We start from the raw sequence: 22,081 nt of genomic DNA, 5'->3' as shown, positions 1-22,081 counted from the left end.
CCTCTCCCGAGTCGGAGACCACGCCTCCTCCACCTCCCCCACCCCCACCTCCTCCTTTACTCCTCCCAGGAAGCGGTGATAGACAGTTCTGTGTGGTTCTCCACGCCCCCCCCCACCCCAGCTGAGTGGAGGAGTTGATGTGTCTCATTATAACAGCCAATGCAGCCGCCATCCACGCACAAGCAAAGAAGCATGTCCCATTTAAATACACCCACGCAGCCCCAGCGCCCTTAGCCGATCAGGGCGCGCAGCCCACACGCACCGCGGCTCCGGGCTTGGAGATCCGTGCAGGTTGGGCTCCCGGACTAGTGGACCGACGCGCGGAAGATCGCGTTCAGGCGCTGTGGGGCCGGGGTGGGCGGGGGAGGCTGGGCCCCGGGCCTCTGGCTCCACACCCGCATGAGGACGCGAGTGAAATAGACCAAGGTGGAATTTCTAAGGGAGAAGCTTCGGGGTGGTTTTGGTCCATTTCTCCCGCGAAGAAGTCGACATGGCGAGCGACTCCCCGGCTCGCAGCCTGGATGAAATCGATCTCTCGGCTTTGAGGGTGAGCAGAACATGTTTTCCGATTTCTTTCCAGTGTTTTGGGTCACGGTGAATTGAATGGGCTCCGTGTGTGTACTGGGGCTGTGGCTGGTGGGCAGAGACGGGCGAATGCGACGCGAGGGAACCTGGGTTCTAATTTTGATTCGGGGATCTGCTGAGGTGTTCCTGGCTAGCCCCCCACGGCAGGGGCTGTACGGTTCGTGTCCACCTTCGGTGGTAGCCAAGGCGCTCCCAAGAACGCGTGGAGATTATGCCAGTTTCATCTTAGACCGGTGTAAGAGCATTAAAAGGAAAGGCTCGTGTGTGTGTGTGTGTGTGTGTGTGTGTGTGTGTACAAGCCCCGGACGGTCGTCTAGTGCCAAGGCTCTAGATCCCACTATCTCTTTCTGCAAAAAGAATAACAGCGTGAATAAAGGCACTGGCCCCTCACGTTTTTCGGCTACCTCCAAGATGACATTGTGAGCCTGGCTGTCCCCACGAAGCCGAACCTGCCGCTCCAAGGGGACAGCTATTGCTATGCTGGTTTTGTAGATGGCACCTGCCTCCCCTCTTCCCCCTTTTCTGCCATTGGTGCCCAGACTCCCTCTCAGCGCTATCCTAAATGCCGGTCTGCCACTCACCTTTATTTATGGTTTTAACTCAGCCCTGCCTATGCCTTCTGACTTTGTGGCTATGACATTTCAGTTTTATGGCTGAACTTAAGCAGGTGAAAGGGATGTGTTCTCTGCTTTGCCCCCATCAGACCGGAACTCCTAGGAGAGAGAGGGAGAGAGAGTGTGTGTGTGTGTGTTTTCTCCGTGTCTGTGGCCAGTCCTTTGTAAAGCACCTGTCTCCCCCCAGCTCCCCTGGTTTGCATTTATCCTCACGTGAATTGCCTCAGACGCCGTTTCATTGTATTGACTAAGACATCACTGATATAGAATCCATTTTGCTGTTGTTTTGAGATCAGAATACCAGGAATCCTAGTGCAGCCTCGACGCCTCCCCACCCCCACCCCCCAATCCCAACACACTCCTTCAGGGAAGGGGGCAGAGCTTTCTTGCCATATTAATTAGATGCTGCCTGCTTGCCGGGAAGGGGGTGAGGGTTGGGGGGGGTGGCAGCAGCAGCGGGGGTCTCAGAAGGATTGGCCACCAATGTAAGCACGGCTTTTTCCTCTCTCGAATCAAAAATGAAATTAAAAAGAAAAAAGCGACTGTATATACTTGAAGCAAGGAGGATCGGTGAGATGGAATTGATGGTGGCTCTCAACACAGAGACACACAGGATGGGTGAAGCTTGGAAGTTCACACGCCCTCCTGAGGAATACATTGCTAGATTGATGCTAAATCTTGGGAATCTTGATACCAAATCTTCAGTACTTTTCTTAACATTGCCTCCTTGTCTACGGTTATTTTAAACAACTACCTTTGTGGTGAAAGTGGTACTTTTTCTTTAGTCTTCTTAATCCTCTCTCTCCCTGCCTACCCCCCCTCCTTTTTAAACCCACCCTCCCCTTCTCCTTAATCCTTACATCTCAGAGGTGGGGTTTCTGAGAAGCAGTCAAGGGGCTCAGAAGGAACAGAGATGCCATTTGAAATGGCTTTTTTGATAGTTGGGTAGCAAAAGCTCATTCATGCATTATTACAGTAAGCTGTCTATTTCCCTGGCACAGAAATGCCACATTCAGAACCCGCTGCCCCTTGGGCAGCTGGGGGTGGGGGTTGGTAACAGGGTGGGTGCTTTGGCCAAGTCTGTGGTTTCCTGCTTTACAGACTCTGTGTGTTCATTTGCCCTACTTTTCTGTGCTGGGAGTTGCTGCCAGCGGGTTAATCAGGTGGATGGATGGCCCAGACTTTCATGGTAGGGGAAAGTGGCAAAGCAGGGGAGAGGGGGTGGGGGAAGGGAGTCAGAACAATGGGCAAGGCTTGTGATTTCCCTGAGCTGAAAGGAGTCTCAACATCTCTCTGTAATGGATAGCACTCTGATGTGATTTTAAGTTGGGTTGGGTCTGAAGGTGTCTTGTGGGCTTTTTTGCGGGGAAGGTTTTCTGAGATACCCAGCACAGAGCTTGTAGGCCTATGAGCAACCACAAGGGCTCAACGGCCGACCTGGTGTGAGATTCACACATGGGAGACCTGTGCTCCTGAGATCAGTATTTTGAGAACACGATTCACTGAAATGGCTCTTCGTGGCCTGGGCTTCAGTGCTTTGCCTCTGTATTTCTGACTGGACGAGGGGTAGAAAGAGGGAGGGAAGGCTACAGCTTCCAGCTAGCCTAGGAGAAGAGGAATTGCTGGCTGGAGGACTTAAATGCAGATGTGAGGACAATTACATCCTGGAGGCTGGAGTCTGCCACCAGTCTTGTGGTGGGTGAGTTGGGCAGGCCCAGAGTCCTGTCTAAAGGCCACAGAGGTAATCTCCACAAATCAGGGGTAGGTCATCTCTCTCTGTTTTTCCAGATTAGGAGAGATGGACTCATGTAGATGAGAGGTCTCATATGTTCCTAAACTCTCAGGAAAGCCTGCCTGCTGAGAACTTCCTGGGGGAATGTCTGACCCCTGAAATGCAGCCAAGGTCAGCGGCATCTAGGAGAATTTGCTGCAGTCTTACCAGTCCCTTGCTGTTTTGGTGGCTCTTTAATATACACAATCCATGCCCTTTTTGTAAACTTTGCGCTTAATGCATTAAAAGCAGATCCTGTCCGAAGAAACCTTTATCCTTTCTCACACCGGGGGCTTATCATTCTCAGCCCGCGATCCCAGACTGGACCCAGTCTAAATTTTCCCCAAATAGCAACAATGCATAATTTAAACCAGAGCAACCAGTGACAGCACAGATCATTTAAATTATGCATGATTTGGGTGGTTTTTAAAAAGTAGGTAAAAAAGAGAGTGGTTAGAAAAGAGGTGATTCGAATTCAGTTTTATTAGTTCTAATTTTTAGAGCTCCGGAGATAACTAAGTCTTGAGGGAGAGAAGTGATTTCATAGACTTAGAGATGGAAGAGATTTGGTGAACACTTAGCACTCCTTTCATTTAATACCTGGGAAGCTGAAGCCGAGAGAGGTGTAGTTTATTGCCCAAGGTCACACAGCCCCCCTCCCTGCTTAGATGTGGGGGTACTGGGAGAGGGGAGAAGAATGGTTTGGGTAAAAGATATAGGTTTCTTGACTTCTCATTCAGTACTCTTCTTTTTCCCTAAGTCACATTGTCTATGGTTATATCAGCCATCAAGAATACATTTTCTGCCTGAGCATAAAAAAAGTCAGGAGGAATTATTTCACCAGGGTCATGGAATTTTATTTATCAGAAATAGAGAAACTGCTTCATGCAGGTAAGCTCATACATAATACATAAAACCGTGGAGCTTTAAGGTATCTTTGGAATTTGTCTTGTCCAGCCCCCCCTTCCATTCCTCCTCTGCAGGCAAACTACTGAATCATCCAGGACAGATGGTTGTCCTGCATGTTAACCTCTCTTTGTAACCCTTTTCCATCTGAACATGTCCCAAGGGGTCAGTCTAGACATACACACTCTTCAGATGTCTCTGCATGCAAGGTTTGTAGAGTTCTCTGTGCATTTTGTATAATCTATGTAGATATTTATATATAGTATTATGGATATAAACTATCCATGTGGGTGTATGAAATGTGTGTATACATACATAGGCTGCAGAAAACACTCTACTCATTCAAATGCAGGGCTTGAGTCATTCTTCCTTCAAGATATCACAGAATAAAAAAAATGAAATGTGCCACCAGTATGCTTTATATCATATGAGGTGAGATCAGCCCAGAAAGCTTTTGGGTGATTAGAATATCTGAATCTGAGCACCTTGGCTATCCTTAGTTTGGCCCACAGACTAAGGCTTTCGAGGCCAAGACTGGCCGCTGCTGACTTCGTACTCTAAGTTTCTGCCAGGACTCACACTTTTCTGTTTAAACAAAATTGGATGACCTCTGCTTGTCTTTCTCTCTTTACCCCTCACTCCCTTCTGAGCCTAGCTATTTCTTTCTCCATCAAAACCTGGGTTTAAGAATTGACCTCTGAAGGACTTGCATGCATTCTTCCTGCTTTGCTTTTCACGCTTGTGTGATAAATGATATGGTGTTTTGTTTTGTTTTGTTTTGTCTTATTTTTTTCTATCCACTCACTAAATCGTGGGCTTCTTGGGGCCAGAGGCTAGGTCTAGTTCATCTCTGAGTCCACAGTCCCAGTTAGTTGAGTAAATGAATAAATGCATGAGTGAGTGAGTTAATGGAGTGGACTGAACACTGAGTTCTATGTCCATGTCTTATTAGTTATGTGACTTTGGATCAGTCCTTTAACCATAATTAACTCAAATATGGGAATGATCACAACTGATTGCTGTCTTCCTCATACATGGGTTTCAAAAATCAATAAAGTACTAATGGCAGTGCTTTGAAAACCATAAAACACTAAACAAATATGCTACTCCATGACTAAATAGAATTTTATGTGTAACTTGATTCCACCAACATTTGATTCTAATAATTGCACCTAAAAGAAAATGATCCTAAGAAAAAGATATCAGAAGGTCCTGTATCTTTTTAGTAGTGCTCTTCCACTTTTATGTGTCATTATGCCCTTCTATTCCTCTGATGGCCTGTGTCTTACCTTCTGATGGCCTGGGTTGACCTTTGCTCCAGGATAAGCATTCATTACATATGCGGTGATTGAAGCCCAGAAGCTTTTTGGAGATGAACATAGTTCTAAACCAGGATCAAATATTAACATTATTCATTAAAATCTTTTTCTTTTTCTCAGACCTTTTCTTCTCTTTATGGATTAGCCATTGTTCAAGTAAAAACTCGTTTATGATGCCTGTGCCTTTTCAAAATTTGTGTGGGGTGGGGTGGGGGAGGGAGTGGACCTGAAATGATAACACTATTAGTTCAGTATTTAAAATCTGAAAAAATCAACCTTCTGGTCAGAAGTCTCATGGGCTTAAAGAAATCTTGAAACATTAATAATTCATTACCCCAGGTAATTAATTAAATTTGGTCTTAAATGAGAGTTTAGTAAAATTGCATGAATTGGTAAGATAATATCTCAAAATGGTAATAGTATAGCAGTTTTTAAATTTGATACATTTGTTGTTTTTTAGAGATATTAAACAGGTGTTTTCTTTGCCATGACATTGCCTCACAATAAAAAGAGTGTAATGGTAGTTATCAGAACATCAGAGAAATATGCATAATCATTTTCAGTATTCATTATTAACCAGAGTAATCTTAGGACAAGCACTAATATAAGTCATGGTTTGTTGTTTGAATAATTAGTTACTTAGGAGGTCATGGAATATTTTGTTGATGAAAGAATACCCAACACTTTTCCTTCACAGAAATATCTGTTTTCCCCCTTTATCTGTAAGGCTCTTTGAAATCTCATAATTTTGTCATGCTGATTGGCCCTTTCTTCTTTCTGTGTCTCTGCCCTGGAATTAACCTTCTGGGTCCTTCTTGTTCTCCATCCTTCCTTCTTTGAGTGATAGAGGTTTTAAAGTACACCCAGCTTTGAGCTGCTGTGATTGAATCATGGCAGCCGTGCCCAGCTGAGCAGAATCAGCCTGAGTCTGTCATCCTCACAGAATTTGGGTAACTTGCGTTTGAAAGATGCTTTCATGTCATTTTGGTTCTTCCATTTTTGTGGGAGGAAATACGTCTGTGAGAACAGGGTTTGAACTAGCAGTGTGCTGAGAATCCTAAGAAAATCTGTGTTTTTTTTTCTTTCTTTTTTTTTTTTTTGTCTTTTTAGGGCCACACCCGCGGCAAATGGAGGTTTCCAGGCTAGGGGTCAAATTGGAGCTGCAGCTGCTAGCCTACACCACGACCACAGTAACACAGGATCTGAGCCACGTCTGTGACCCTACGTCACAGCTCACGGCAAAGCCTGGATCCTTAACCCACTGAGCAAGGCGAGGGATCGAGCCCTCGTCCTTATGGATACTAGTCAGATTTGTTACTGCTGAGCCACGACGGGAACTCCAGATATTTTTGAATGAAATGTTATTCTGCACGTATAAATATAAGGTTTCTGGTGGAGAGAGAGGGAGAACTTAAACAGAAAATGTTGGATCAATTCTGCCTATAATTTCTTCCATTCAGGTCGGATGCTTATTTCCCTCTAGAGAAAGATGATTCTCTCTCCACTTTTTTACAGGCCCAGGCTGCCTCCACTTGTCCCAAAGGGGTGCCTGGAAATCCTTGGAACACATTTTGTTACCCCAATCTTAAAAATCCTTCCATAATATCTGTTGCATGGATCCGCTTATCTCCAATCCTCCTGCTGCAAAAACTCTGCCCTGGGCAGCACCCGTGACAAGTCTTGACTCTTATGTCCCTACTACCAGCCTTCTCCTGGCTGGTGTCCCTTGTACACTGCATCCATGTTAGTCTTCCTAAAACATGGTTTTGATCTGGGTATTTTTTATTCATGGCCTTCCCAGACTCCTCACAGTCTACAGACTAAACTCTTTACATTAAGACCAGCTAATGTTCAGCTGGGCCCCCCATCGTGCCCTGCAGTTTTAAGAATCATTCCTTCTGACCATTATCTGCCACAGGGAACAGCTTCCTTCTTCCCTTGGATGCTTTTTGGGGGGTGACCTCCCTCCTTTTCATTTTCTGCTACCCCAATATGCAACATTCAAATACTGCCTTTTCCGCACAATTTTCCCTGATTCTTTGAAATAGAAATTATCCCTTTCACTTGTAAATCTCTCCAAACTGAACTCATACCCCCCCCCTTTTTTTTTTAAAGAGCACTCAAAAACCTTCTATCTTGGATTATGTCTACTACTAGACAGTGAGCTTTACGAAGGCAATGTGTATTTTTGATTCTTTTATGAACCCTACAAGGATGACTTCTGGGTAGGTAGGGAAGGGAGCAAATGTAGGTAGGGAAGGGAGCAAAGACTGATGAATTGTTAAAAGTTTGTTTAATTACAACACAGCTTTTTGTTGTTCTGATTATAAAAATCAATGCATGATCATGGCAGAAAACTTGGAAAATGGAGAAAAAAAATAAACAGAATCCACGATTCCCAGCGATAACCACATATATATCTTGGTATATGGCTTAGTAGTTTTTTTCTATGTGTAGCTAAATAGACAGCTTTAAAAGATTAAGATCGTATTTTATATATTACCTGCAACTCTTTTAAACTTAACAGTCAGTCTTTTTGCACACTATTAATATTTTTCTGTGGCATAATTTTTAAAACTTTTTATGATAGAGAATTTGAAACTTATGTAAAAGTAGAAAGAATACTAGAACACTCATGCATTATTGGTGGGAATGTAGAATGGTGCAGCCACTTTAGAAAACAGGTTGACAGTTTCTCAAAATGTTAGAGAGTTATCATGTGACCCAGCAATTCCACTCCTAGGCATATGCCAAGGAGAATTGAAAACATATGTATACACAAAAATTTGTACACAAGTGTTTTTAGTAGCTATTTATGGTAGCCAAAGAGTAGAGACAATCTAAAGGTCCATCAATTGATGAATAAATAAGCAAAATTCATGTATATCCACAAGATGGCATATTATTTGGTAATGAAAGGAAAGGTTGATACAGGCTTTAACATGGATGAACATTATGCTAACTGAGAAAAGCCAGACGCAAAGGCCACTTGTCATATGATTCCATTTATGTGAAATGTTCAGAAGAGGCAAATCCATAGAGACGAAAAGTAGATTAGTGGTTGTTGGAGCTGAAGAAGAGGGGGAGTAGGAAGTCACTGCTAATATCCTAAAATGAAGTAGTAGTGATGGTCACTCAACTCTATGCATATACTAAAAATCACTTGTATACGTCAAAAGGCTGAATTTTTGCAGTATGAATTAAATCTAAATAAACTGTTATTTTAAAAAGTAGACAGATAGTATAATAAGCATCCAACTTAACAATTATCCACATGTACCCAATCTTATTTCATCTACACCCCCAACCACTTCTTCCCCCATCTTATTTTGAAGCATCATCCTTTCATTTGTAAATATTTCAGTATGCATTTCTAGAAGATAAACACTCTTGTTTATTTATTTATTTTATTTTATTTTTTGTCTTTTTGCCATTTCTTGGGCCGCTCCCGTGGCATATGGAGGTTCCCAGGCTAGTGGGATTGAATTGGAGCTGTAGCCACCGGCCTACACCAGAGTCACAGCAATGCGGGATCCGAGCCGTGTCTGCAACCCACACCACAGCTCACAGCAACGCCGGATCCTTAACTCACTGAGCAAGGCCAGGGATTGAACCCAAAACCTCATGGTTCCTAGTCAGATTCGTTAACCACTGAGTCACGACGGGAACTCCAAACACTCTTAAAAACTATATAACCACAATATTATTTCATGCCTAAAAGATTAATATGTAATTTTTAATTTCTTCAAATATTCAGTCAGTGTTCAGATTTCTAATCATATGTTTTAAGGACTGCTCAGCATTTTACTGTGGGAATGCATCATAATATATTTAACCAATTCCTATTGCTGAAACTTGGTTACTTCCAACTTTTCAACTCACGTGAATAGTGCTTTGATGATCAAACATCCTTCTATATGTCTTTATACACATTATTTTATACTTTATAATTATTTATCCTTTATGCATAAGTTTCTGTATGTATCTGTTTCCCTAGAATAACTTCTTAGAAGTACAATTTACAGTGAAAGTTTAAGTGCTCTTTAAGGCTCCTGACATTGTCAAATTACCTCCCAATTTCCTGTGGGGTGAGTATGTATCATTTACAGATGGACACATGAGACTTCGGAAAAATCAGTTAATTTACCAAAGGTCATAGAGCTACCAAGTTGGCTGAGCTTATGATGACCTGCCCCAAAGCCAGTAGCCATAGTAACTCACATGGCCAGTATTTGACTTACAGACCTTGCCATGACATCAGAACTATCTAGGAGTTTGCCTTGTGGCCCAGCAAGTTAAGAACCCGACGTTGTCTCCTTGAGGATGTGGGTTTGATCTTTGGCCTTGCTTAGTGGGTTAAGGATCCAGCATTGTCCCAAGCTTCAGTGTAGGTAGCAGATGCAGCTCAGATCCAGCGTTGGCTGTGGCTGTGGCGTTGGTTGGCAGCTGCAGCTCTGATCTGACCTCTAGTCTGGGAACCTCCATAGGCCACAGGTGTCACCCCCTTCCCCGAAAGAAAAAAAAAAAAAAAAAAAAAAGAAAGAATTATCTGATGTATTATCTCCCTGGGTTCACAGATTTCCCAGAAACCTTTCATTTTGGGTACAAGATCTCTTTGATGAGCGTGGTTGTGTTTTAATATTTCTTTCTTGTGATTTCGTTTTTTAAAATAACCAAGGTCAGCTTCGAACAAACATGTTAATTGTTCTTTTTCTTGTCCAAAAACCTAAAAGAATAAAATATGAACAATTTGGAGATTAGCACTGATTTCCTGGTACATGTTGTATAAGGTACATTTACCTTTAATCTGCTACTCTCTTTGGGAAAGAATCCAACAAGTGTGTTTGGAAGGCATGTGGAATCAGGTTCAAAGGTTTCTGTTTTTCAAGAATTGGAGACCCCTGAGTTTGTGATTATCATAGAAGATAGCAAGACAGGCCAGAAGACATGTAAGGACAGGGGCCATTCTCAAGCTTTTTTTTTCTCCCAAATAATTATTGAAATCAAAATTTGGAGTTATGCTTTTTTTCATATGGATATAGATATTTTAAGATTACAAGGGAGAAAGTGAAAGATGGAACTGGCAGCCAAAAGAGTATCAAGCCCTGTATTTCCACCTGGTTTATAAGTAAGAAACTATTAAAATCAACATAATTTTGTGGTTCTCAGCCTTGTGAAGGCCAATTGCCTTGATTTACTAGATTTTATAACCTAACCCTCCATTTACAATGCCTATAAATTATTTATACTTAGGGTAAAAATCTGAGCTTCACATGCACATGGTTTCATCATTTCTACTTCTAGGTGTTTTTTTTTTTAGCTGCTTGTAATCAAATTATAGCAGTGTAGTGGGTGGAATAGGTTGTAAGCAGTAATTGCAAACTGTATTTAAATAATATTTAGCATTTATAGAGCACTTTATATCTTCAAAGTACTTGCAAACATTATTTAATTAAATACCCTCTCTGATTATAATCTGGACATAAATATAAATGCACTTAAATCCAGAACAGCATCATGAGAAAAGTATGCATTTGAAGTTAACGTTAGCTATACTTTAAAACCTAAGCAATCACTGGGGAGTTAGAGCTTGGGTTTCCGTCAGATAGGTTCTGGGTGTCCTTTTGTTTAGCCTGATGGCAGTTTTAGATTATATCTGTACCCTATCAATGCCTCTGCTCAATTTCTAACCATGAAGGACTGACTGAGTGTTGATCATCACTCTGGTCCTTACAAACACTAAAATGTTAACAATATAAATCATCTTTAAAATGGGCTCCCTCACTACATTTCGTGCCCTGGCTTCAGATGAAACTCCCATTAGTAAGTGAAATGAAGTGGGGTAGTGAGAGGGAGAATGGCTATGCATTGTGGTTTAGTAATTTCTATCTGAGAAAAATACATTAAACTGCGCAGTAGGATACATCATAAAGAAATGCACTGGAGAAATGAAACATCTTTAGTCTTACCAAACTAATGACCCCTTGCTGTTTGGGACATGTGTTTGTGTATTGCCCCCTTGCATGTGTCCTTTGTTGGCAATTTTGAGAGTGTTTAGAGCAAGGACCAGTGTGGCTTATCCAGTAGGTAGAAAAGGATTCTGTAGCTGGTAGATTCTCAGTAAATGTTATCCTGTACATTGGGGACTTTTCTAAGAGCTGGTTGACAGGTTAACCACCTAAACAGTGGTTCTCAAAGTGAGAACCTCATTTCAGCAGCTACAAGATCATTTTTTAGATCCTACCTCCTTTACCTACTGAATCAGAACCTCGGGGCGGGGGCAGCAAACTGTGCATTAAGAAGCCCTCCAGGTCATTCCAACGCATTTTAGAGTTTCAGAACTACTGGGCTAAATGTTTGAAAGACTTAAAAGACAGTTTTCTTTCTTCTTGTTTCATGTTGGCTGATTTCATTCATTCAACATGTATTTATTGAGCATCCTCTGTGTACCTGGCATTGTTCTGGATGCAGAGGGTAAAGACAAATGTGAACACTGTGTCTTTAGATGTGAGGTAAAGACATGTGAACACTGTCCTCATGGATCTTAGTGCCTAATGAATGGGGGAAGTATATGTTAAATCATAAAAATGGTTTACTAAACAAGGTTGCTTTGGAAAACCATAGACTATATCCACATAAATTTGAATGTGCCTGAAAATGTTGCAGAGTAGGAAATACGGTTTTATGTAAGGTAACTGCAACTTTTTCTTAAGGTGTAGGGCTTCAGTTGTGGAAGGCACATACTTTTAGGAAAATGGACTTTTAATTTCACACTAATATTATATCCACATGAATTGTTTGTAAGAAAGAAGGATACTTGAAATGTTTTCAAGTGTCAACTAGTATCATTTCAACTGATAATCCTGGATTGTTCTTTTCATTGCTTTTTTTTTTTTTTTTTTAATTAGCAAGTTTATCCAGGGGGCAGAAAAAGCCCCATCTCCATGATCAAGAAGATGCATCCTTCTGGTGTTAATTTCCTGTTTTTCCCTGTGGATCTGTAGGGATTCAGTCTAAAACCCCATGAGGTTCTGACATTTACCTAGAAGCTGGAAAAAAAAAAAAAAAAAGAATTGTATTCACAAACTCTTTCAGCCCTTCTTTTGTTTGTGGTCTGAAATCTTTGGGTTATTTATTTTTTGAGACTTGGAAAATGAAATGGACATTTGAAATCTAGACAGCAGCTTCAGGATTTCCTTAGAGAAATCCCACAGGCTTTCCTCTTAACAACAATGCATAAACATCTCTGACCTAGCCACAAACATGTCATATGTTGTTATTTAATCTACAGTTCTTAGTAAACACACTGCTTATATCGCACATCTTTTTATTTGGAGGAAGGTTGATGATAATTTGTACACATCTTGATAGTGAGCATGTATCAAAATTTTATTTCATACTCACTAATGGGGAAGATGCTTTTGAAAAATTGAGTTCAAAGACCCCTCTTGAAAGACCTATTTTAAAGGAAAAGGAGATGATTAGATAATAATCAGACCAGATATAAAAAAAAAATCTGGTTAAGATTAAGATTTTGGAATATTGGGAACATTTGGAATATTTGGAATTAAGGGAACATAAATAGCTTTCTCAGAAGGTGAGGGAGGTCTTAATATTATTAAAGTATCAGGCAATTTTGCAACATTTAAATCAGGAATGTTAATTACTCTTTAGAAGGGGTAGTGAATTAATAGCATTATTCAAGAGGTTCTGTCTGGGACCAAGTTTGGGAACTTCTTGTTTCTAATCCTGGTTGTATCTCATATTCTGAGAAAACTGTGAATTTAAAATGACTTCCTGGAGTTCCTGCTGTGGCTCAGCAGTAACAAACCCGACTAGTATCCATGAGGACGAGGGTTTGATCCCTGACCTCACTCAATGGGTTAAGGATCTGGCATTGCTGTGAGCTGCATTGTAGGTCACAGATGCGACTTGGATCCTGCGTTGCTGTGGCTGTGGTGTAGGCCAGTGGCTATAGCTCCAATTTGACCCCTAGCCCGGGAACTTCCATATGCCATGGGTGTGGCCCTAAAAAGACAAAAAAAGAAAAAAAAAGGCTTCTTTGTAGCCATTTCCATGGTTGAAGGCATCCTTTGAGTTTGGGAGTGCTGTGGTTTTCTACTTGAACCCCTAAGACTCTCCTAGAGGCCAAAGACTGGGTATAGTCTTACAGTTCGTAAAGTCAAAGCCAAGTGTGAGCTGTTCCTAAAAGGCCACCCCCTCTTCTGTTTCCTTTAAACTGGTAGCTCTAGCACCAGTCAGAAAGAACACAGTTTTCTTTCCATGCATACAAATAAAGAGAAGCACCGCTGCACCTTCCTGCCGTTTTATACCCAGATGCTTCTCTGGGAAGGAACACTGCACACCTTCTTTGGTCTGAACGCTGTGTATGTTCTTTCAGTGAGTGTTTTAAAGATGTAACTTGTGCTGATATTGTAGTCATCATTTCTTGAATATAAACAACTTTTATTTTTGGAGAAGAACAGATGTAACAGTGTGAAATACAGAAGTCTACACATCTTGGCAGGGGGAAAGGGGAGGAGGAACAAGGTTTCTTGAAAATCATGGTAACCCAATCTTAGTTACTCCTTTGTTTTCCTTGAGTGACTGGAAATTAGCAGGGGAAATCTTCTGGAACCTGACCAGCTGGGTACCTAAACCTCCACCACTCAGCTGAGCGCCAGCGGGTAATTAGCATATGTCCTCCCAGGTCTTCATCTCTAGGAGCAAAAAGGGTTGCTCCCAGAGAGGAAGCCTGTTGGCGAAGAGAGGCGATTGTACACATTCAGTGAAATGTTTCAGTACACATTCAGTGAAATTTACACATTAGGTAAAATGTTCAAGGGACAGAGATCCAGGCCCTAGACAGGGGGGTTGTTTTCCAGATTGGAAAAGTGTGTGGAAGGCGTTTGAGAGCTTTGTGTTCCTCTGGGGTCCCTGAACCAAAGCTCTTGCCAGTCCTCTGGGCGCCCACTCTCTCTTTTCCTGTGTGCGTACACTTGTAAAAGGTACCTGGGGTTTTCAAAGCAGCAGGGGCAATCCTGTCCCCTTGAGGCCAAGTCTGCTTCTTTTCTTTTCTGGAAGCAGGGCCTCGTCTTTGTGGCTCATCCTCTGATATAGTGCAAGTTGCATCAGATTTAAAGTAAGAGTTCCCTGACCTTTTGTCTGGGTTTCTGGCTAGGGTTGCTGCCTTCTGCAGGTTGGTGCTGGTTTTTAGGATTCACTGTTAAGATTTTTGTCTCTGTGGAAACTATTGAATGTAGGAAGCACATTCTCTAATTGGTCATGCTTGGTTCTTGATAACGCCCTTTTGACAAATATTTTGGTTGAATTTTCTGTGATTGGGCCTACATGTTTTTTTTTTTTTTTTGGTATTGAGTTTTGATACTAAATGATTTCAAGCATGTTTCAGAGGAACATCTCTGGTAATTTCTTTTCTAAATTTCAGAGAGATTTGGAATGTGAATAAATTACAAGGCCACATGTACCCCACAGTTCACAGAAATGGCTAGTTCAAACCTTATTCAGGCTATGCTTTATGCCATAATAAATGTGAATCTGGATTTTAGAATATACCTGAGACTGTGGATAAACTGGAATGCTTATACATTGCTGGAGGAAATGTAAAATGGTTAAGCCACATTGGAAGATTATTTTGGCTGTTTCTGAAAGAGGAATGAAATCATATGTCCAGGCAAAAACTTGTACATAGCAGCACTATTTGTAATAGCCAAAAAGTGGGAACAATCCAAATGTCTATCAATTGATGGAAAGTAAAATAAACTGTAGTGGAAGATGATGGAATACTATTGGGCAGTTAGAGGGAGTGAAGGATTGATTCCTACTACAACACAGAGGTGAAAGAAGCCAGACACAAAAGATCACATATGTATAATTCCATTTATATGAAATGCCCAGGAAAGGTAAATCTATAGAGACAGAAAGTAGATTAGTGGTTGGCGAGCCTAGAGAAGAGAGCCAGGAGTGATTACACATGGGCATGCAGGATCTTTTTCAGGAGATAGAATACGTTCTAAAATTGGATGGTGGTAACATGAGTGAATTGTACCTCAATAAAGCTGCTAAAATATAATATGCCTGAAACATTACTTCATAGTTGGACCAGCTCCATATACCATAAGGGCAAATTCCCTAGTCAGGTTACTCTGGTATTTCTAGGAAGACCATCTGTTCAACACCTTGAGGGATGGGGACCTTGGGTCTGTCTTCTGCTTCCTACTTACCTTCATGTCATCCCTTTTCTGAAGAGCTTCTAGCATGTTATAGTCATTACCATAATAATTTCCTTCAAGAATAACGTGGATAAGGCCCAGATAACTTATCTCTCCTTCCAGAGAAAGGAGGACTTTGGAGTCAGGAGTAGGGTAACTACAGTAGTTCCTTCTTATCCACGGGGTGGGTGGTACAATCTGAGACCCCCCCCTCAGTGATGCTTGAAACAGCAGATAGTACCAAACTCATATACTCTCTTTTTTTCCTATGCGTATATATCTATGACCAAAATTAATTTATAAATTAGGCAGAGTAAGAGATTAACAGCAGTAATAATAAAATAGAACAGTTGTAACAATATACCATAATAAAAGCTATGCGAATGTGTTTTGTTCTTGAAATATCTTATTGTACAAATTTAATGCCTTTCCCATCTTAACTAAGCACTTATCATGCACTATGACCATGTCTTTTGCAATATGAAGTGCAACAGTAAAATTAGCATGGATTTCTTTTTCCTTCTTCACAATTTCACAGATAGAAGATTCATTCTTACCGTGGATCTTAGCAACCTCTTATAAAAATTTTTTTTCTTTCCTTATTAAATTGAGAACTTTCACCTTTTCACTTAAAGGAAGCACTTTACAGCTTCTCTTTAACAGATGCGAATGGCCAGCATCATCACTATTCTTGCCTTGCAGGGCCATTATTAAGTAGAAAGGGTTACTTGAACACAAACATTGCAATAATGTGATAGATGATCTGATAAAGAGGTGGCTACTAAGTGACTAAGGGGCAGGATACACCGGACAAAGGGATGATTCAGGCCACCGGCAGGATGGAGCCGAATGGGGAGATTTCATCACGTTACTCAGAATAGTGTGCAATTTAAAACTTATGAATTGCTTATTTCTGGAATATTCCATTTAATATTTTCAGACCACGGTTGACCGCAGGTAACTGAAACTACAGAAAGTAAAACTGTGGAGAAGGGACCGCTGTACTCCTGTCTAAAACCATCCCTACTGAACTACTTTTAATTCTCAAAATGTTTCAGGCTATTTCTTGCCCCTGTGCTGTTCCCTCTGCCTGACTTCAGTAGTCGTTACTATGGATAGATAATTTGTCTCTCCACCGCTCCTCCAGAGGAGTCTAATCTCTACAAAGACAGGACCTAGGCTTTGTTTTTCCTCATATCTAACTATTGATGAAATGAATATCTCTTGACTTACAGCACAAGACCCAACTCTTTAATTTAGCAAGGCCTTCTATGATCAAACCATCCCCCACTTCTTTATAATATCTGCAGTCACCACACCACTCCCTCTTGAGACACCAACCCAGTGGAGTAAGTTAAATGAGTCGCCATCAGCTTTGAGAAAAAAAGGATTTTTAGAATAGAGTAGAAAAGTATTGCTGTGCAGGTACTGTACTGTTTGCGTGTGTGTATTAGATCACAATGTGGAATGTGTTTCTTGCCAGGTACAGAGACCAGAAGTTTGAAGTTCACTGCTCCAGCTCAGTCCCTTGGACTGCCCAAGACTCAATTAGAGGGATTTTCATTTGCCCATTTCGGTTGAGTAGTTAAGCAGGAGGTTCACAGATCTGTACCTCTGTGGGCCTCTTATAGTTCAGATGCATGTGGTCTGTGTTTTAAGAAACTATTGAGTTCCCATCATGGCTCAGTGGTTAACAAATCCGACTAGAAACCATGAGGTTTCGGGTTCGATCCCTGACTTTGCTCAGTGGGTTAAGGCGATTAGACCCCTAGCCTGGGAACCTCCATATGCCGCAGGTGAGGCCCTACAAAAGACAAAAAAAAAAAAAAAAAAAAAAAAGAAACTATGACAAACTGCAATTGCTAGCTGATTTAGGCCCTTTGTTTATTTATTCATTTATTTATTTTTAAATTTCATTCACTTGGCATATTTATTTAATTTTTTATTATAGTTGATTTAAAATGTGTCAATTTCTGTTGTACAACAAAATGATATATGTATATATATGTTTGTGTGTGTGTATATATGTCTACACACATTCTTTTTCTCATATTATCTTCCATCATGGTCTATCAATGTTTATTTATTTTTATTTTTCGTCTTTCTGTCTTTTTAGGGCCACACCCACAGCATATGGAGGTTACCAGGCTAGGGGTCCAATCGGAGCCAGAGCTGCCAGCCTATGCCACAGCCACAGCAACACTGGATCTGAGCTGTGTCTTCCACCTATTCCACAGCTCATGGCAACGCCGGATGGTGAACCTACTGAACGAGGCCAGGAATCGAACCTGCCTCCTCATGGATGCCAGTCAGGTTCGTTAACTGCTGAACCACAACGGGAACTCCTCAGTGTTCATTTATTAAACACCCATGAGGAGAGGAAAGAAATGTGTGGCCCTGGACACAGTGGTAAGTGCAAGGGCTACGGTCCAGCTGAAAGACTAGTGAATGCTGTTGTTTCTTCTCCTTGGGAACCTCCTTCCCCCATCTTTGCTCCACCAACTCTGTGATTAACAACTGTTCATCTTTCAAATTTTAACTCAGAAGAATTAGACAGGTCTTCCTCTTTTTACGCGGGTCGGTGACATTTGGTATCTGTGTAGAGATTCAAGGAAGAAGAGATGCTGAAAGGAGCTATGATCACTTGAGAAAGGGAATTCTCCATCCCTGTGAGAACAGAGGAGCTGAGCTCTCGGGGTGATAGTGGTGGACTGAAAGCATAAGGAGGAATGAGTTGCTGGATGGCAGCAGCCATCACAGCCACAAGAGCAGCCTCTGGGAAATGTGGGAAACGGAGGAGGCTTGGGAACTTAACCAGTAGCAGAACTGGGTGGTGGCTCAGAGCCAGTTATCACTGTGGTCATCCCCCAGGCTGGCATGGTCTTGATATCATACAAACAGAGACAGAGGAAGAGCCATGGACACGGTCATATTATGCACAGGAAAGCTATAGGGAGCAGCCGGCAGGCTTCTACCATCTGGTGTGCCCTAGTGAGGATGGGGAGGTGGGGAATATGACCCTTCCCTCTGAGCAGTGGGGATACAGGTGGAATGTTCATGAAACAGTGGAAACTGAGTGCATGTTTAGCTTTTGATGGCTGCTCGTGCCAAGTGCTGAGCTGGGGCTGGCAGACAGGTGGTGCAGGCAGGTGGTTCATGCTGGCCTTGGTTAGGGCAGAGACTTTGTCCCCAGCTTTGCATTTCTCAGATGTGATGTTGTCAGGGTACCAAGTTCCAGGTCACATAAACACATAGATGCACCTTACACTGATCTGGAACCTAATTTATATAATAATAATAGTATTAATAGTAATACAAATATTAATGTCAAATACCCCTTGAGACCACTTGCCATGTGTGCGGCACTGTGCTAATTATTTTAAAAGTCTGGTCTTAAGGAGTTCTTGTCGTGGCACAGCAGAAACAAATGCGACTAGGAACCATGAGGTTGCGGGTTTTATCCCTGCCCTTGATCAGTGGGTTAAGGATCTGGTGTTGCCATGGGCTGTGGTGTAGGTTGCAGACACAGCTCAGATCTGGTGTTACTGTGGCTGTGGTGTAGGCTGGCTGCTATAGCTCCAATTAGACCCCTAGCCTGGGAACCTCCACATGCCACTGGTTTCCTAAAAGGACAAAAATAAGATAAAATAAAATAAAATAAAATAAAATAAAATAAAATAAAATAAAAAAAATAAAAAAGTCTGGTCTTAATAATGCGGTTGCTTTTTGTGATATGTGCTATTATTTAAAGTTTATAACTATGGAAATGGAGGCTTAGTTTGAAACACTTATTGAAAATGATGGAGTTTGATTTTGAACTCAGGTTGGTCTGATTTTGAAAAAAATTAAGAATTGGTTTACATTTGTATCTTATTACACCTGTGATATAATTCAGGGATAGGCACGTTCTTAGAGTTAGGCTGTTGGGATCCTGCAGCTTCTCTCTGCACTGAAAGGATAGGGCATTTAGTGGTTTTAGCCTGTGAGAGGAGAGGTCGTGGTATTAGAAAGTGAAACCTTAAGAAAGTGCAGTGACTCCAAAGACATTGGAAAAACCTTGTCCCAGGTAGTTGTGAGACCTGATATTGGTATTATCTGAACCCTCCTAGGGTTTTATAAATTTCAATGGGAAGAAGCAGAAAGGGGTTTTGAGATGGTGAAATGGCCTCTAATTATTACGTTTCTACCTCCCCTCAGACTTTAAAGTCGTTCATTAACACGACAGACCATAAACCTCTTTATAAGCACAGACTCCGTAAATGAGACACTGGTGAATTTTTATTGGCGACAAGTCACAGTAGATGTATAGCAGTAATATTCCCAATTTTGTCCCATGGACTTTAAAAGTCACTGCATGTGGGGCAGCTTCACCAATGATAGCAGAGAGGCAGGGTAAAAGATGTCATATCATGTCATGGTGTGGATAGCTAGTCCTAAATCAGCTGGTTATCAATCCCCTGGATTTCCTCAGCACCTGTTTTTCATGGCACATTGTGGACATTCAGATATTCGTTGAATGAAGTCATCTGCAGCCTTCTAAGCTTACTTTGGAGAAGTGTATGAAGGAGAAAGATTCTCTCCGTAACCAGGAACATCAGATGAAGTTCCAGGATTGCCTCTTGGTGTGGTCAGCAGATGACGCGTGGGTTTCAGTTACCTAATAAGCAACCTTGGCAGTAGACTCACTCTCGCCTCACTGACCACTGTGGCTGTTCTGCCCTGGGACAGAAGGAAGGACCGAACCATTCTTCAGAGGCTAAGGGTCTTGAGAATGTCATGCAGCAGTAAATCCCAGAGCACCCCAGAAAGTCAGAGATACTAGCCTAGAACTAGGTCTTGGGGGCATGAGGAAAAAGCTCTTTTCCTTTTGCCCATGCTGACATTTGTCTATTTCTTTATTTTCAGTTTCTAAATATTGATTAGCTTTAGCGAGTGCTCTCTGGCTCTTGTGGCCTCTTTCTTACAGCCGTAGGAGGATAAGACCCCTGGCTGTTAAATCGCCTTCTGGGAACAGAGCAAGCTAGAGTGGGAGTTTTTTCCATCAGGTCTGCAAAATATAGTTCAGCAACAAAGGCTCGCCCCATGTCTCCATGTTCTCTACTGGGTATTGCCTCTTAAGCCTGAATTCTTTTTGCTTTTACAAATGCAGACTGTTGCACTTCACAGTAATTAGCGGAGATGACGGTAATGGACTCTGGCTTCATTGGATAGAATCTTTGAAATCAAGTGTATTAAATTGACTCTTCCTTTCTCAGGTAATAATGAGTGAAATTCTTGCTATAAACATAGAATTAATAGATTTTAAGCTTTTATAGACTTTGGGGAGGTAATAAAAAGAGAGGGGAACTGGCATGGATACAGCTGCACTTGATTTCATTCTTTTTGAAGTGTGTTGAGATTCTAGAGAACGTGGCTAGGTGATCCTGAGGGGGCAGATGCAGTGAGGGCTCTGGGAGGACTCAGAAGGAAGGCGAAGCTGATACACTGCCTTTTCCAGGTCAGGTTTGTGCTGGAATGCTCAAGTCTTGCACTTGTTCTCAGGGCTTCTAAAATCAGGGAGTGTCGGAGTTCCCGTTGTGGCGCAGTGGTTAACGAATCCAACTAGGAACCATGAGGTTGCGGGTTTGGTCCCTGCCCTTGCTCAGTGGGTTAAGGATGCAGCGTTGCCGTGAGCTGTGGTGTAGGTTGCAGACGTGACTTGGATCCCGTGTTGCTGTGGCTCTGGCGTAGGCCAGTGGCTACAGCTCCGATTCAACCCCTAGCCTGGGAACCTCCATATGCTGCGGGAGCGGCCCAAAGAAATAGCAAAAAGACAAAAAAAATAAAAAAATAAAAATAAAATCAGGGAGTGTCAATGAATGATGATGGCCCCTGGCGTCTGGTTGGGATTCTCCAGGTGACACCTTGGCATTGAATTCAGCCAGCACATTTTTGGCAATGCCATGGAGGGTAACCTATAGGAGAGGTGACTGTGACATAATTTGGGCTGGTTTGTGAGCTTGCGGTTTATTTTGTCTGTCTTCACAGTCACAGGAAGCAGAATGGCTTAGAGGTAACATCAGGGACCAGACTCTGGCCCTACAGCTTAAAAGCTTTGCAATTTGGGGCAAGTTATGTGAATTCTCTAGGTTTTTCCCACACCTGTTAAATGCAGATAATAATAGTACACCTAGGGATATTGAAGAAATTCAAAAACCATATTTCATATAAAGTGCTCAGGACAGTGCTGGCCATATTACAAATGCATGATAAAATGCTCAACACATTAATACCAGCATCATTTTTTCAAATAAGTGGAAAGCCCACTGTATATGTGGGGCAGAGCAGGTAACTAGGTGTACGTAGGGAGGTTTACAAGGTATAGGTTTTGCCCTCAAGAAGCCCAAAGTGTTGTGTAGATACAGATAGAAAAATAGATATATCCAGTAGGAGCACCTGGGTGGATGGCTAGTTATATAGGGGTGAGGAGGGTGGGAAAGTGGACCAAGATGGGCATTGAGACCTGCAGGGAGCTGAAACACCTTAAAGCACTTTGCAGTGATTCTTTGGTGGGAGCACCAGTGATACAAAACATTGATGTGAATCAAGTATGGGTTGTTCCTTAGAAGCAGACTTTGCATCTTTCTTGTGCTCTCCAAGCTTCCTCTCCTGCTT

At 41.9% G+C, this 22,081-nt stretch overlaps 1 protein-coding gene across 13 annotated transcripts in view; it reads left to right on the top strand.

Moving 5' to 3' along the window:
- The window catches only part of TNIK (TRAF2 and NCK interacting kinase), a 409,498-nt gene continuing 387,477 nt past the window's right edge, over positions 61-22,081 (top strand). For all 13 annotated transcript variants that reach the window (XM_021071173.1, XM_021071170.1, XM_021071167.1 and 10 more), the window contains exon 1: positions 61-547. In XM_021071173.1, coding sequence (XP_020926832.1) covers positions 491-547 — 57 coding nt within the window. In that variant the 5' untranslated portion in view covers positions 61-490. The remainder of the gene's footprint in view (positions 548-22,081) is intronic.

This window comes from Sus scrofa, chromosome 13 (assembly GCF_000003025.6).
Source record: "Sus scrofa isolate TJ Tabasco breed Duroc chromosome 13, Sscrofa11.1, whole genome shotgun sequence".
Classification (NCBI taxonomy): domain Eukaryota; kingdom Metazoa; phylum Chordata; class Mammalia; order Artiodactyla; family Suidae; genus Sus; species Sus scrofa.
This window is presented reverse-complemented; position numbering and strand designations above follow the sequence as displayed.